The sequence below is a fragment of the Poecilia reticulata genome, chromosome 12 (assembly GCF_904066995.2).
Source record: "Poecilia reticulata chromosome 12, P_reticulata-male-v2, whole genome shotgun sequence".
NCBI classification, from domain to species: domain Eukaryota; kingdom Metazoa; phylum Chordata; class Actinopteri; order Cyprinodontiformes; family Poeciliidae; genus Poecilia; species Poecilia reticulata.
In genome coordinates, this window is record NC_088841.1 from 2,674,063 (window position 1) to 2,689,616 (window position 15,554).

At 39.4% G+C, this 15,554-nt stretch overlaps 1 protein-coding gene across 1 annotated transcript; it reads left to right on the forward strand.

Annotated features, from left to right (window-relative positions):
* The first annotated feature begins 1,087 nt into the window (after positions 1–1,087).
* Positions 1,088–6,915, forward strand: cetn3 (centrin 3). The gene is made up of 5 exons (XM_008423178.3): positions 1,088–1,231; positions 2,889–3,024; positions 5,451–5,565; positions 6,331–6,522; positions 6,605–6,915. Exons 1-5 carry the CDS (start codon positions 1,215–1,217, stop codon positions 6,646–6,648), a joined length of 504 nt encoding a protein of 167 aa, XP_008421400.1. The 5' UTR covers positions 1,088–1,214; the 3' UTR covers positions 6,649–6,915.
* The last annotated feature ends 8,639 nt before the right edge of the window (positions 6,916–15,554 follow it).

The following is a 15,554-nucleotide window of genomic DNA, read 5'->3' on the forward strand; positions in this document are numbered from 1 at the left end:
GGAGAGCTGATTAGAGATCAAAATCAGGCCTAGACTGAGCCTCTGGAGTTTACTTTTAATAAGCAGCAGCTTTTGTTCTCTTTTCATCACGCATTATTTCAGAGAAAGGAATAGATGTTATCGCCATTTGTTATTTCACACAAGAGAAAGAGATCCCGACATCATTGTTTATGAAATAACAAAGTCTCCTGACTTCACTAACATAAAGATCACCATTTTGTGTCGAAATGTTTGTTTGGATTGTAAGCAGAGACACATTCAGTAGGATGTGGGGCCCCAGGCTCGAGTAAGTTTGGATGGACAAATATACTTAAATGTCCTCCATACATGCAATCTACAATATAGTTCAGGATGTGTGAACTGCAGATTGCTAAGCCTTGTTCAAACGAAAAATAATGAAACATTCTTTGTATTTGTCTGTTTTAAAAGTTTCTATTTAAACATGTCATGACATTTCTGGTGCCATGTTTATACATGGCCTTCATTCACACAAAGATAAAAAAACCCTGAAAGGTTTAAATAACAATGAAAGGCATGTCTATGATGATGTAGGGCTGCTGAAAAATACACCAAAACGATTGCCATTATTTTATGCTTGATGTGGTCAAGGTTTATGTTTGCGTGACATCATTGGTTTCAGATAGTTGTGTATTGGTCAATTCAAAACTACAATAAATTAAAACACTTAATAGTGACACGGGCTTATATGCTTTATTCCTGAACAGTAGCAAGACATCAACTTATTTAAAAATACATTTAATGAACCCAGAGGAAAATGGTGCAATGGTGCACATGCAAGCCTGTGCTGATGTCCACTTCTGATTCTAGACATGAAGATGAACAAACACTTAATCACGAAAGAGGAAAATACAACCTTACGTGTTATATTATGTGAGTATAACCATCATTTTTCTCCTGGACTAGGTTGGACTCTACTCTTTATGGTAGGTTCAATGGAATTTATGTCATAAAGAACTGTAGTGACCGGGTAAATCAGAAGATGGAGCTAATGCTACTAAAAGAGCGCCACCGGGGCAAGAAGAAGAACGACAGCGCAATCAGGAAGCGCCTAGCTGCTGCCTAGCAACCAGCGACCAATGTGATTCATGAACGTGAGCGCGGATAAAAGGATTTATTGTTGTGTTGATTAGAGCAGCGCTAACTGTGTGTTTGACTGTAAAGTTCTGTTTTTAGACATTGAAACTAAAACCAGAATGAGTCTGTCTGCAAGGTAAGCTGCTATGCCCCCGCTACTCCTGCTCTCTACCAGGGCACAGTCACTTTGAAGGCGATAAACTTGCCTGGTCCGACCGGGTTAGCAGTTAGCATTTTGGCTTCCATCATCGCTCTCTGCCGAGGTTTGTTTTCAGGGGCAGTGCACTGCCGCTGCAGCTGGGGTCGGATCAATGTACTCAGCAGACGTGTTAGAGGATAGTAATCAGTTACTGCTATTCGTATTTAATCTGGTATCAGACATTTTTAGAAAAGTAATATCTAAACTGAAATCAAAACAACATGCTTACTTTGAGAATTCTTGGGGACTCTTAAAAAAACAGAAATATTAAATACTTTTTAGAACTGAGGAGAGTTTAAATTTAAACAGAACCATAGAATAGCTTATTTATGTGCGTCACAATACATCTGGAACAGAACTCGATTCTTAGTTTGTAACTAATTAAAACCTGACAATTCAGTTCAGTAAAAATAATACATAAGATAAATCAAAATGATTTTTAACAAAAATGTTATCCTATGATCTACAATGTCAAGAGAAAGATACTTGACTTTACCTTTTTCCAACGAGTGGTTATTGACACAAAGCCACAAATGAGGCTGACTGTCGAAACATGTTCACGGAATTTTCAGTGGGAGGAAAAAGTGTAGTTGGAAAATGGAAATAGAATTGTATTATGTGAGAAAATGAAATCTTAATTATCCTAATTTGTTGTGATCATGGAAATTCCTTGGAGACAGCTACATGTCATTAAAAATGGCAATAACAAAGATGACACCAAAAGTGATTTAAAAAAAATGATATTTTAGGGTGGCATTTGTGCTTTCCTAGCTTGTACATGAAAACTGCAGAGTGCAGAACTTGAATTTAGTACTTTAGTACTGATAAAGTAGAAGTAAAGATCAGGTTTTTTTCCTGCCGATACTGATCACCCATGAGGGCCGATCACCGATACTGATCACCGATACCGATCACCGATACCGATCACATAATGTTTTTTTTTTTTTCATCATAAACACTACCGGTTACATTATGTGGAAAAAGGAACCATGAATTCACCTTAATTTAGCCAAAAACCAGCGTCTTACATCGCAGCTCGAAGACTTTTGCGGGTTATTTGTTTAGCTTTCTGACCGTCATGCTAATCCGGGTGAGTGTTTGTAGCTGTGCCCTGCTTTATCTGCTATCTGATCCTCCATATGTCTTTTTTACTGCAGTGAGCCTCAATGTAGCCAAATTCCATATGGCATTGTTTTTATGCCATATTAGATTCGTCGTGTTGATGCATTTTGACGTGCTTAAATTTTCTGCCGCAACACTCAAACTTCCCCGTTCACTCAGTGGGTTATAGTTCCACATCGCTTAGGATTTGTTGCTGCACATTTGCACAGTGTGAAGGAAAGAAGAGACCAGCTGCACAGGCAGGCTGCTGCGAAATGAAAAGCAGGTGATCGGTTTGTGTGATCGGCAACAAGAGACCGTTATCGGTGATCACCGATCATACACTTTTTCACGGAAATCGGCCGATTATGATCGGTGGCCGATCGATCGGCACACCTCTAGTAAAGATACACTTATGCAATATTCTATCATGCATTTCCTTGGGTAACCTTTTTTGATTTATTGTAAAAAAATTTATTTTGTTTCTTAACAGAACTGAGCTCGGAGGGGACAAACGCAAACGCAAGTGGAGGAGAGAGCTCACCGAAGAGCAGAAGCATGAAATTAAAGAAGCATTTGATTTATTTGACACGGACAAAGATAAAGAGATAGATTACCATGAGCTGAAGGTGAGTGGGGGGTGGGGGAACAGCGAAATATGTGTCATAAAAACCATGAAATATGTCATGAAAGCTATGGGATATCTCACAAAAGACATGACCTAAGTTTTTATGACACATACCACGGCATGATTTGTGACATGGCATGTCACAAAAGCCGTGGCACATGTCACAAAAGCTATGGAATGTGTCACAAAAGCCGTGTTATGCCACTATAGTTGTGTTATGTTACAAAAGTCATGGAATATGTTACAGAATCTGTGACCTGTGTGACAAAACCTATGGTATGTGTCACAGAAGCCAAGACATATGCCACAAAAGCCGTAGCATGTGCCACAAAAGACATGGTCATATGGCACAAATACCTTTGTGACATCCCACGGCTTTTGTGACATATGAATGTAACAAAAGCTGTTATGTCGCAAAATCCATGGCATATGTCACAAAGACCATGGGGTGTGCCACAAAAGTAATTTTATATGTCACAAAACTGTTATGTCAAAAAAAACATGGTGAAAATGTGGTACGAAGCGCCACTGCCAGGATTTGGGTTTGCCATCTCTCAGGAACAGTGTGTTTGAGGAAGACATGCTTGTTCTAGTCGACGCCCGCCATGTGGCGGGCATGACGTCATGCATTTAAAAGGCTTCCGTATAAAAAAAAGACGGCATGAGAAGTGTGCATTTCAGTTCTGTTGGACAGTAGAGACTTCAAACTTTATAAAAGTAGTGTTTTTATATTGATTTTGTTTTATATTTACTTCCAAATAAAACCAGGAATATGATCGATCATTTTCGCCATAGCGTAAAGCGCATTTTACGCACGTTGAGTGCAATCAGTGGATGTTTTATGACCAAAAAGTGAACGAATGCATCATGAAAGCCATTTTTCCGAGTTCCTGCAAACTCACCACATTTCTGAAGCAACCAATCAGAAAGCATTTTGATTTGCGATCGGAACAGCAGCGCGGGAGAGAGTTTTGTGGGGGTAGAGAACGGCGCGTAGTTGACATTTCGGATTTAGCTAGTGGTGTTTTGTAGTAGATTTTTCGACCGTACGTGTGTTAGTTAGTGTGCTAGTGTGTGTGTGCAGTGTTTGTAGACGTTTTTTAGTGTGTTTAGTGTGTCAAAATGAGTCGCTACATGACTGCGGAGCAAGCCCTGAAGTACATGTATGAATGTGAAGAGGACGAAGGCGCGCTGCCAGATGGCTCGGACTCGGAGTTTGAGCTTGACGATGAGGTTTGTTTTGTTTTGTTCTTGTTGTTTTATTTCTTTGTTTGCCATGGGATATGTACAGTAAATTATTATAATCAGAGTAGATGCACACGGAACCAGATTACAGGCTAATTTCCATCTCTAGGTTGGTGAGCCAAAGGAGTGAAGCCCATGACGCACAAAGACTTCAATGTGGAGATGGCCAGTCAGCTTTGTAGTGTGGACATGGCAGGTGTTCCAAAGAGAAAGGCAGCTGAACACATTCCTGTGCCCATTAGTGCTCAGCAAAATGCCAGAAATGGCAGACTGCAGTGCAGACACTGCCTCCAGGTGAACAATGTCAGGAAGGACACTCCCTGGAAATGTGAGGGCTGTGATGTGCCACTGTGCCTTCTGATGGACAGAAACTGCTTTGCACAATGGCACAAGTAATTTGTTTGTCTTGTGGCACCCATTTTGTAAATAGTTGAAAGTGGAGGGGGGCGGGGGGGGGGGTTGAGACATTGTGATGTTGGAGAAAATTTGTGATGGAAATATTGACATATTTTGTAAATAGTTGTAAAAAAACGCCTGGGAAATTACCCACAATTTGGTGAAAATATGACTACTAATTTGTTTTTTACTAAGTTTGTACAAAAATTCTTCAAATTTACCTAAAAAATGTTCATGTTAGACTGTAAAAATGGTTTGTTCAATATTTTTTGTGAGTTTTATAGTAAAAATATCAATATTTTTTCTACTCGGATTTTGTTTCTGTGTGTGTTTTTTGCTCCAATGTGATAATAAATTTTGTCAAAAGGAAACAAACACTGTAAAATCACAAAGTTTAGGATGTTCTGAAAATAATGATACCAAACAAGGTAAGGTAAATAGTTTTTAAGGTGAAAATATAAGGGTAAATTCAAAATTAGACCAAAACGGCCATTTAGACCCAAGACTAGAGAGTAAACAGTATTTTACTGTATTCATAAATGTTATATTAGTAAAAAAAAAAAAAAGATTTGAATGTTATTATAGCCTGCCCTAATCTTAAATGTTAAAGAAACAACTATTACACAAATTTTTATTTACATTTTTTTGTATTAATTTGTGTAATATTTTCGTAATGGTCATTAATACATTATTAATACGAGCATCAACTGCTAGTACTGGCACAGCATTACATTCATGTTCCATTCAACACTTAATCCTATTAATTGTCTAAGGTATAATCCCCAGGTGGCAATGCGAGCGCTTGGGTTTGAAGTAAAGAAAGTGGACGTTCTAAAGATCCTGAAGGACTACGATCGGGAGGGCAGCGGCAAGATCACGTTTGAGGACTTCAATGAAGTGGGTAAGGTGACGCGGCGGGCAACTGCGGTGACAGTAGCTGTGTTTCCATTAAAAATAAAATTACCCAAATTCTAATTCTGAAAATAAATTTGCTTTATGGAAACATACCATGTTTGAAAAATCTCACTTTTCTCGATAAAAAGTTGTTGAGAAAAACAGCCATTTCAGAATAGATGTATTTTGTAAAACTGCCATGGAAACACTTTTTTTTTTTTTTTCGCATCAAACAAGTCACGTGATCAGCAGCCGGATGTTACTACTGGTTAAAACAACAAAGAAGAAGACAGGAAGTAGTACTAAGATGAAGGTTTGTTTTTGTTTTTCCAGACAATCTGCAGCCGGCTCCAGCAGAGCTCTCACAGGTTTACATAGTTTATAAAAAGTTGTGTGTCACTCCAACGTGTTGAATCCATCACAGACTACAATTTCCCCAAAATAGTGTATATGTAGCCGCTCCCAAGTAGGCGGGGCTTGTCACTACAACGCCTGAATAAGACGCCTACGTCTGTGATGATCTGATAAGATGAGCATTAACCCCTTGGCTGAATTATGAATATATCTTTTTAATGATTTATTGCGTGAACAAACTTATTCACGTGTGATTTTAATTTCAATTTCTTATTCAATGGAAACACAGCAATTGCAAAATTGTGTTGTTGTTTTTTTCTCCCCAACATCAGCAGAATATAGACAAAGACTTGCGCACATTGGTAATGAAAACGCAGCTACAGAGACTCGTTTAAACACGTTCTGTTGCCGACCACAGTGACCGACCGCATCATGGAGCGGGACCCCAAGGAGGAGATCATGAAGGCCTTCAGGCTATTTGACGACGATGAGTCGGGGAAGATCAGCCTGAGGAACCTGAGACGAGTCGCTCGGGAGCTCGGTGAAAACATCAGCGACGAGGAGCTGCGCAGCATGATCGACGTGTTCGACACCGACGGAGACGGAGAGAGTACGTCAGGCTCCGCTTTTCTTACATTCTCAGCTGATTTGACAAACAGGAAAGTGTTGATGAGCTGACTTTACTTTTTCAGTCAACCAGGAGGAGTTCCTCGCCATTATGACCAAAGACTCCTGAGGAATCGCTGACTGGCAGAAGCTAAAGGACATCCAGCTATTCCTTTGTGGCTCTGAAGTGAGCTAAACTCATTCATTGAACTGGAGTCTTTTTATTTATTTATTTTTTCATTTTAGTTTTGATTTAGCTTTATTTATTACCTGGCAGCGATGGCGGTAAAGATCAGTTTACTCCTGCATATGCATGATGCTGTTTTTTCATCTGGACTGATCTTCGTTTTTATCACACTTGGTTCAAAATAAAAAGATGTAAAGAGGGAACTGTTAAGATCTGTGGGTTTGTTGTTTCATCTGACTTGGAAAAAGTTAGTTAAATTAGCAGATCATTTCTAAAAACGGTTACATTTCATATTTTTCAGTTACTGCTTATGTTTGTCAGGAACAAGTTTTTGTGATATTTTCTTTATTAAGACCTGACTCTTATTAAAATCTTACTTGCTTTGCAAATGTGCTCTGCTTCATATTTAAAACCAGAAATCCTGCTAGTGAGCCGGAAAATGATTGACTGATTAATGTTGGAAAATTACCCATAACTCCCTGCAGGTTTCCACTAGCCTGTAAGATTTGAATTTGTCCAGTTATCATCTGTTGAGTTTTTTATTTTTCCTTCCTGTTTAAATGTGCTCATCTGTATTTCAGTGGGAAGTTCCATTTTCCAACAATGTTTTTTACATTTAAACATTTCAACAACAAAAAAATGGAGACAACCCAGATGTGGGAAAAGATTTAAAATTTGTTTTAGATCACCACCTAGTGTTCACACGATGTACAGTATATATCTCTTTCTCTCACAAGGCGAATGTGATGAAAATTCAACAACTATCAAGTATTCGCCAAAACCTCTGGCAGAGTATTAAACTATACATACAGTAAAACCCAAAAGTCTTCACACCCCTGGTGGATTTAGATTTAAAACTTTTCTTTGAACTGTGGGGTTGGACAAATCTCCCCAATACAACAATAGGGGAAAAAAAGGGGTACATAATTTCGAGACTAATCTCAGAAAATTTCTAGAAAAAAGTATAAATGAGTTTCAAAAGTCAAAACTTTTTCAGTTTTGAAACTCAGAACATTTGAAAAGTTGAAAATTTTCACCTTTTGAAACAGAAATGTATTTGTTTTTTCTAGGAAATGTCTGCGTTTAATCTGAAAATGTAAGTTCTTTGTACTCCTTATACAGTTTATACAGTATTTTGCAAGAAAACAGCAGCCAGTAAAAGTGAATAAGTTGGATGCAGATTCAATGTGGCCCACCGCCAACTGAGCGCTCCACCTGAACACAGCGCTGCTGTTGGTATGGCAACTAACTGACCTGGTCAGACAGATTTAGATCTTCAGACTCACTGATTTATTATGTACAGCAGCATCATAGTGCACTGTTGACTGTCTCAAACTTGCTTTACCGTAGCTGTCCACTAGATGGGGCTGTTTGTTATAGAACAACAGAAACGTTCAGAGGGAAGTTTCTCCTCTCTGACCCTTTTAGACGGTACCTGTCGTCCTCTACATGGTTAATTATTGTATATTTTATAAATTCATCAACATTTTGTGTGATTTGTAATTAATTTTTGCATTGCTATGTATATTAAATCTGTCATCCATCATGTATTTGAATGATTTCTGCTCTATGATGTGTCTTAAGGATTCCAGGAAAATTAGCTGGGTGTAAAGTCCAGCTAATGGGGAACCTAAACAATAAACAACAACAATAATATACCAATAATATCTGTCTCTCTCTCACCCTCTGTGGGTGGTCTGTTTCATCCTCTGAGCTCAGGTCCTCTACCAGAGACCTGGGAGCTTGAGGGTTCTGCGCAGTATCTTGGCTGTGCCTAGAACTGCACATTTCTGGACTGAGATGACTGATGTTGTTCCTGGGATCTGTTTGAGCCACTGCTCCAGTTTGGGGGTGACTGCCCCGAGGGCCCCGATGACCACAGGCACCACTGTGGTCTTCACCTTCCAGGTCTTTTCCAGTTCCTCCCTGAGGCCCTGGTATTTCTCCAATTTCTCATGCTCCTTTTTCCTGATGTTGTAGTCACTTGGTATTGCTACATCCACCACAACGGCTTTCCTCTGTTGTTTATCCACCACCACAATGTCCGGTTGGTTCGCCATTACCATCTTGTCTGTCTGGATCTGGAAGTCCCACAGGATCTTAGCTCGGTCATTCTGCCAGCATCTTGCACCCTGCTGTAATGTGCTGGACTGTCTCAGGGGCCTCCTTGCACAACCTACACCTTGGGTCTTGCCTGGTGTGGTAGATCTGAGCCTCTATTGCTCTGGTGTTTAGGGCCTGTTCCTGTGCAGCCAAGATGAGAGCCTCTGTGCTGTCCTTGAGTCCTGCTTTCTCCAGCCATTGGTAGGATTTCCTGATATCAGCCACGTCAGTTATTTGTCGGTGGTACATCCCATGTAGGGGCTTGTCCTCCCATCATGGTACCTCCAGCACCTCATCCTCTGTTCCACATTGTCTGAGACATTCGCTGAGCACATCGTCTGTTGAGGCTTTGTCCTTGATGTATTTATGGATCTTGGATGTTTCATCCTGGACAGTGGCTCTCACACTCACTAGTCCTCTGCCTCCTTCCTTACGGCTCGTGTTCAGTCTCAGGGTGCTGGATTTGGGGTGGAACCCTCCATGCATGGTTAGTAGCTTCCGAGTCTTAACATCCATGTTCTTTATCTCCTCCATATACACTGCTCAAAAAAATAAAGGGAACACTTAAACAACACAATATAACTCCAAGTAAATCAAACTTTTGTGAAATCAAACTGTCCACTTAGGAAGCAACACTGATTGACCCGACGAGGGTCCCCGTTGTCAATCAGTGTTGCTTCCTAAGTGGACAGTTTGATTTCACAGAAGTTTGATTTACTTGGAGTTATATTGTGTTATTTAAGTCTTCCCTTTATTTTTTTGAGCAGTGTATATATATATATATATATATATATATATATATATATTCAGTATCTCAGAAAATTATAGCTCATTGAAAGTTGAGTGGAAGGGAAAAGTGAAAAAGTGTGATGGGGAAATATGCGACAGTTAACTGCAGCCTTGAGAGGATTATCAAGCAAATTGTATTTTAGAATTTGGGTGAACTCAGTTCATCGAGAGCTAACAGGCACAGAGAAACTGTGTAAAGCACATCATGCTGCTGACAAGCTTTATAGAGATGCTGATTTTATTTAGCACCAATCCTCATTGCTTCACTTCATTAACCATGTTGTTGCTGTTCTTGATTGGCCAGTAAACTCTTTTGACCTTTAACCCCATAGAGAATCTCTATGCTGTTTAAAGAGGAAGATGAGAGAATCCAGACCCAACAATGAAGATGACCTGAAGGCAGCTGTCAAGACAAAGCAGCCGGTACAGAACCACAGGTTGATCTCCTCCATGCTACGCCGCAGGAGCCCCAGCCGAGCATGGAGTACATCATTTGCGGAAACCTGACACCTCTCTTTAAAGACATTTTTTAAATATGTATTTTTTTTATTTTGGTTTGCATTATCTGTGAACCATGATTATCAAAATGACAAGACATAAGGGCTTGAAATATTTCACTCATTGTGTTATGAATCTATGAATAATTTGTGAAATGAGTGACAAAAACATGAAGCTTTTTATGGAATTCTTCTTTTTCGAGCTGTGCTTGTAGTTCCTCTGCTCCTCTCTGGAAGCTTTTACCTGAAACCCTGATGAACACAAACTCTTCATCAGCTCCATCTGGACGGAAAACATCAGTCAGCACAGCTGTTAATAATCCTTATCAACTATCTCTTTAAAATTAGCATTCTCATTGCCTCTTTTTATTGTTCAAACGAAAATCTCCATATGACATTTCTTGCCTTGATTTGAACTCTCTGACCTCTGAAGAAGAGCCGCTGTCTGTTTGCTGTTCCTGTCTGCTGATGTCCAGAAGGCTCACTAGCCCGGTACCTTCTGGTAAAAACCTCCATCAACCACACAATGGCAGCACTGAGCTAAGACTAACCACTGTATTGTTTTTTTATGGTCCTGCTAACATAAAAGGTGTTGAAATTAAAGTTACGCAGCAGAGAATCATCAAGCAGTGTGTGTGCTCCTGTGTGTGCATGTGTCTGTATGTGCTCATTCAGGCTGAAGATCAGAACAAATGTGTGTAAATCAGAATCAGCATCTGCTCTTTAGTGTGGGGATCATGACTCGCCCTTGCTCTGGCACATGTCTGACTGTCGGCCCCTGAACCAGGGCAGCACACACTCCAGAAATAACTCAACCCAGTTCCTCCCCGGTTACAACCCCAACACCCGCTCTGTTTGCTTTCTGCTGTGAATCTACACAAACACATCCGTACTTGTTTCCAGAAGTCTGTGTGCCTGAGTGTTAAGAAAATGGATGAGGACACATTTCAGAAGGAAAGAAGTAACCTGGAAGAGGATAAATACATTTCTTAACCATAAAACTACTCAAATATCAAATATGTGGAAGGCAATACTGTAAATGGGTACCTTCATAGTGCTACTGTAGACATGTTTGTGTGAAAAGGTTATGATGCCAATCAGCAGAAAATCACATCTGGAGTCTTCAGACTAAATGAAGAAAGGCAGGCATATAATGGTATTTTATTTTAATTTGAAAGCTGTTAGAAATATGTTCTCTATACCATGAGGATGCACAATTAAAACAATGGAGTATTTTTTCAACCTAACGTTGACTCTGCAGTTTCCTTCCAACTTTTGCTGCCACCATTGAGCATACTAGCATCAGCGCCACCTGGAGGAGAATGGAGAACTGCTCTGTATGGACAGCTGATGTAAACTGCTTGTGTATGGAAATACGAATCAATTTCACATCAGTTCACAAGGCTAATAAATAGATTTATAAACATGAAAATGAAGGATATTATATCTATAATTTCAGAGTGTTTTAGTTTTATAAATGCACAATATTTAGTCATTGTTTTCTCCAGTTAAATCCTGTTATTTCAGCTAACATTTTTTTTCTCAATTTCAGTTTTCGTTGGTTTTAGTTAGTAACCTTGGTTCTGATTCTTCTCTCAATGAATACAATAGTTCTAAAAACTTTCTGGTACTGGAACAACTCAATCTTCCATTATTCCAATCTATACCCTCTCAGAGAGCTGGAGTAGACAGATTGTAGAGCAGTGTACCTCTCCCCTCCCACAAATGTTGCTCTGAGGTTATCATACCATCAGAGATTCATGCCGGCCTCTGCTTAGTGAAATGAGAAGGTGACAGCATGTACATCTGACCCAGCAACTAACTTTGCAGGTCATTAGTCAGCATGCACCACCACATTTCACACTATGTTATATTTTTTTCTTCTTTGTTAGTTTAATGTTATATTGTTCCTGCTTTTCTGTTACATTGTGAAGACAGCAGATCTGAGGAGGTGGTTCTCACCGTGGATCAGAACCTTCTGCTTGAAGCTTCCATCAAACAGAATTGTGTTTCTGTCACCCTGGACAGAAATGAGATGTGCTGATAATTAATCTTGACATCTGAAACAATAAATCAGATCTGCAGTTACCCAGAATCCCCTAGTCCCTGGTCTATTGGGAGCATGCAGGAAAAGAGCAATGCTACTGATGAGTAGAGTCAGAGTTCTGCTGGTGAGTTCAGCTGTCAATCATTAGGCACAGCTATGTCAGCCATGTGTCGACACTTAACCTTTGACCCTGACCGAGACACTTGGACATGAGGCATGTTCAGTTTGATCTCAACAGGAAACTATTTTCAGATATACAGAAAAAGATTTAAAAAGATTATGTATATATTCAGCTGAGCTGGATCCTGATAGAGAATGTAGCTGCAGATTAGGGTGGAGTTGTGAACGATGTTGTCGATAATCTGCACTGTTTTAGAGCTGTAGTATGTAGTGTGTAGTATGTAGTCTGTAGTGTGTAGTCTGTAGTATGTAGTGTGTAGTATGTAGTGTGTAGTATGTAGTATGTAGCCTGTAGTGTGTAGTCTGTAGTATGTAGTGTGTAGAATGTAGTATGTAGTATGTAGCGTGTAGTCTGTAGCATGTAGGGTGTAGTCTGTAGTATGTAGTGTGTAGAATGTAGCATGTAGTGTGTAGTATATAGTCTGTAGTGTGTAGTCTGTAGTATGTAGTGTGTAGTATGTAGTGTGTAGTGTGTAGTATGTAGTGTGTAGTGTGTAGTGTGTAGTGTGTAGTGTGTAGTATGTAGTCTATAGTATGTAGTGTGTAGTCTGTAGTCTGTAGTGTGTAGTATGTAGTGTGTAGTATGTAGTGTGTAGTCTGTAGTATGTAGTGTGTAGGTAGTATGTAGTGTGTAGTCTGTAGCATGTAGGGTGTAGTCTATAGTATGTAGTGTGTAGAATGTAGTCTGTAGTGTGTAGTATGTAGTATGTAGTGTGTAGTATGTAGTCTGTAGTGTGTAGTATTTAGTTTGTAGTGTGTAGTGTGTAGTATGTAGTGTGTAGTATGTAGTATGTAGTGTGTAGTCTATAGTATGTAGTGTGTAGAATGTAGTATGTAGTGTGTAGTCTGTAGTATGTAGTGTGTAGTGTGTAGTATGTAGTGTGTAGTATGTAGTGTGTAGTATGTAGTCTGTAGTGTGTAGTCTGTAGTATGTAGTGTGTAGAATGTAGTATGTAGTGTGTAGTCTGTAGTATGTAGTGTGTAGTATGTAGTGTGTAGTATGTAGTCTGTAGTGTGTAGTCTGTAGTATGTAGTGTGTAGTATGTAGTCTGTAGTGTGTAGTCTGTAGTATGTAGTGTGTAGTATGTAGTCTGTAGTGTGTAGTCTGTAGTGTGTAGTGTGTAGTATGTAGTCTGTAGTGTGTAGTATGTAGTCTGTAGTGTGTAGTCTGTAGTATGTAGTCTGTAGTGTGTAGTCTGTAGTATGTAGTCTGTAGTGTGTAGTATGTAGTGTGTAGTGTGTAGTATGTAGTCTGTAGTGTGTAGTATGTAGTCTGTAGTGTGTAGTGTGTAGTATGTAGTCTGTAGTGTGTAGTCTGTAGTATGTAGTCTGTAGTGTGTAGTATGTAGTGTGTAGTCTGTAGTGTGTAGTCTGTAGTATGTAGTGTGTAGTATGTAGTCTGTAGTGTGTAGTCTGTAGTATGTAGTCTGTAGTGTGTAGTCTGTAGTGTGTAGTGTGTAGTATGTAGTCTGTAGTGTGTAGTGTGTAGTCTGTAGTGTGTAGTCTGTAGTATGTAGTCTGTAGTGTGTAGTGTGTAGTATGTAGTCTGTAGTGTGTAGTCTGTAGTGTGTAGTGTGTAGTATGTAGTCTGTAGTGTGTAGTATGTAGTCTGTAGTGTGTAGTCTGTAGTATGTAGTCTGTAGTGTGTAGTCTGTAGTATGTAGTCTGTAGTGTGTAGTATGTAGTGTGTAGTCTGTAGTATGTAGTTTGTAGTGTGTAGTCTGTAGTATGTAGTCTGTAGTGTGTAGTATGTAGTGTGTAGTATGTAGTCTGTAGTGTGTAGAATGTAGTGTGTAGTCTGTAGTCTGTAGTGTGTAGTCTGTAGTATGTAGTCTTTAGTGTGTAGTATGTAGTGTGTAGTCTGTAGTATGTAGTGTGTAGTCTGTAGTATGTAGTCTGTAGTGTGTAGTATGTAGTGTGTAGTGTGTAGTATGTAGTCTGTAGTGTGTAGTCTGTAGTATGTAGTCTGTAGTGTGTAGTCTGTAGTGTGTAGTGTGTAGTATGTAGTCTGTAGTGTGTAGTCTGTAGTATGTAGTGTGTAGTGTGTAGTCTGTAGTGTGTAGTGTGTAGTATGTAGTCTGTAGTGTGTAGTATGTAGTCTGTAGTGTGTAGTCTGTAGTATGTAGTCTGTAGTGTGTAGTCTGTAGTATGTAGTCTGTAGTGTGTAGTCTGTAGTGTGTAGTGTGTAGTATGTAGTCTGTAGTGTGTAGTATGTAGTCTGTAGTGTGTAGTCTGTAGTATGTAGTATGTAGTGTGTAGTCTGTAGTATGTAGTCTGTAGTGTGTAGTATGTAGTATGTAGTCTGTAGTATGTAGCCTGTAGTGTGTAGTCTGTAGTACGTAGTCTGTAGTGTGTAGTATGTAGTGTGTAGTATATAGTCTGTAGTGTGTAGAATGTAGCGTGTAGTCTGTAGTCTGTAGTGTGTAGTCTGTAGTATGTAGTCTTTAGTGTGTAGTATGTAGTGTGTAGTCTGTAGTATGTAGTGTGTAGTCTGTAGTATGTAGTCTGTAGTGTGTAGTATGTAGTGTGTAGTCTGTAGTATGTAGTCTGTAGTGTGTAGTATGTAGTGTGTAGTCTGTAGTATGTAGTGTGTAGTCTGTAGTATGTAGTCTTTAGTGTGTAGTATGTAGTGTGTAGTCTGTAGTATGTAGTGTGTAGTCTGTAGTATGTAGTGTGTAGTCTGTAGTATGTAGTGTAGTCTGTAGTGTGTAGTCTGTAGTGTGTAGTGTGTAGTCTGTAGTATGTAGTGTGTAGTCTGTAGTATGTAGCCTGTAGTGTGTAGTCTGTAGTATGTAGTGTGTAGTATGTAGTGTGTAGTCTGTAGTATGTAGTTTGTAGTGTGTAGTCTGTAGTATGTAGTGTAGTCTGTAGTATGTAGTCTGTAGTATGTAGTGTAGTCTGTAGTGTGTAGTCTGTAGTGTGTAGTCTGTAGTATGTAGCCTGTAGTGTGTAGTCTGTAGTATGTAGTCTGTAGTGTGTAGTATGTAGTGTGTAGTCTGTAGTATGTAGTTTGTAGTGTGTAGTCTGTAGTATGTAGTTTGTAGTGTGTAGTCTGTAGTATGTAGTGTAGTCTGTAGTATGTAGTGTAGTCTGTAGTATGTAGTCTGTAGTATGTAGTGTAGTCTGTAGTGTGTAGTCTGTAGTATGTAGTGTGTAGTCTGTAGTATGTAGCCTGTAGTGTGTAGTCTGTAGTATGTAGTGTAGTCTGTAGTGTGTAGTATGTAGTGTGTAGT

Excerpts from the sequence above, each read along its gene's own strand:
- cetn3 (XM_008423178.3), top strand. Across the intron at positions 3,025-5,450 it reads TAGATTACCATGAGCTGAAG|GTGGCAATGCGAGCGCTTGG; the intron begins GTGAGTGGGGGG and ends TATAATCCCCAG. Across the intron at positions 5,566-6,330 it reads TGAGGACTTCAATGAAGTGG|TGACCGACCGCATCATGGAG; the intron begins GTAAGGTGACGC and ends TGCCGACCACAG.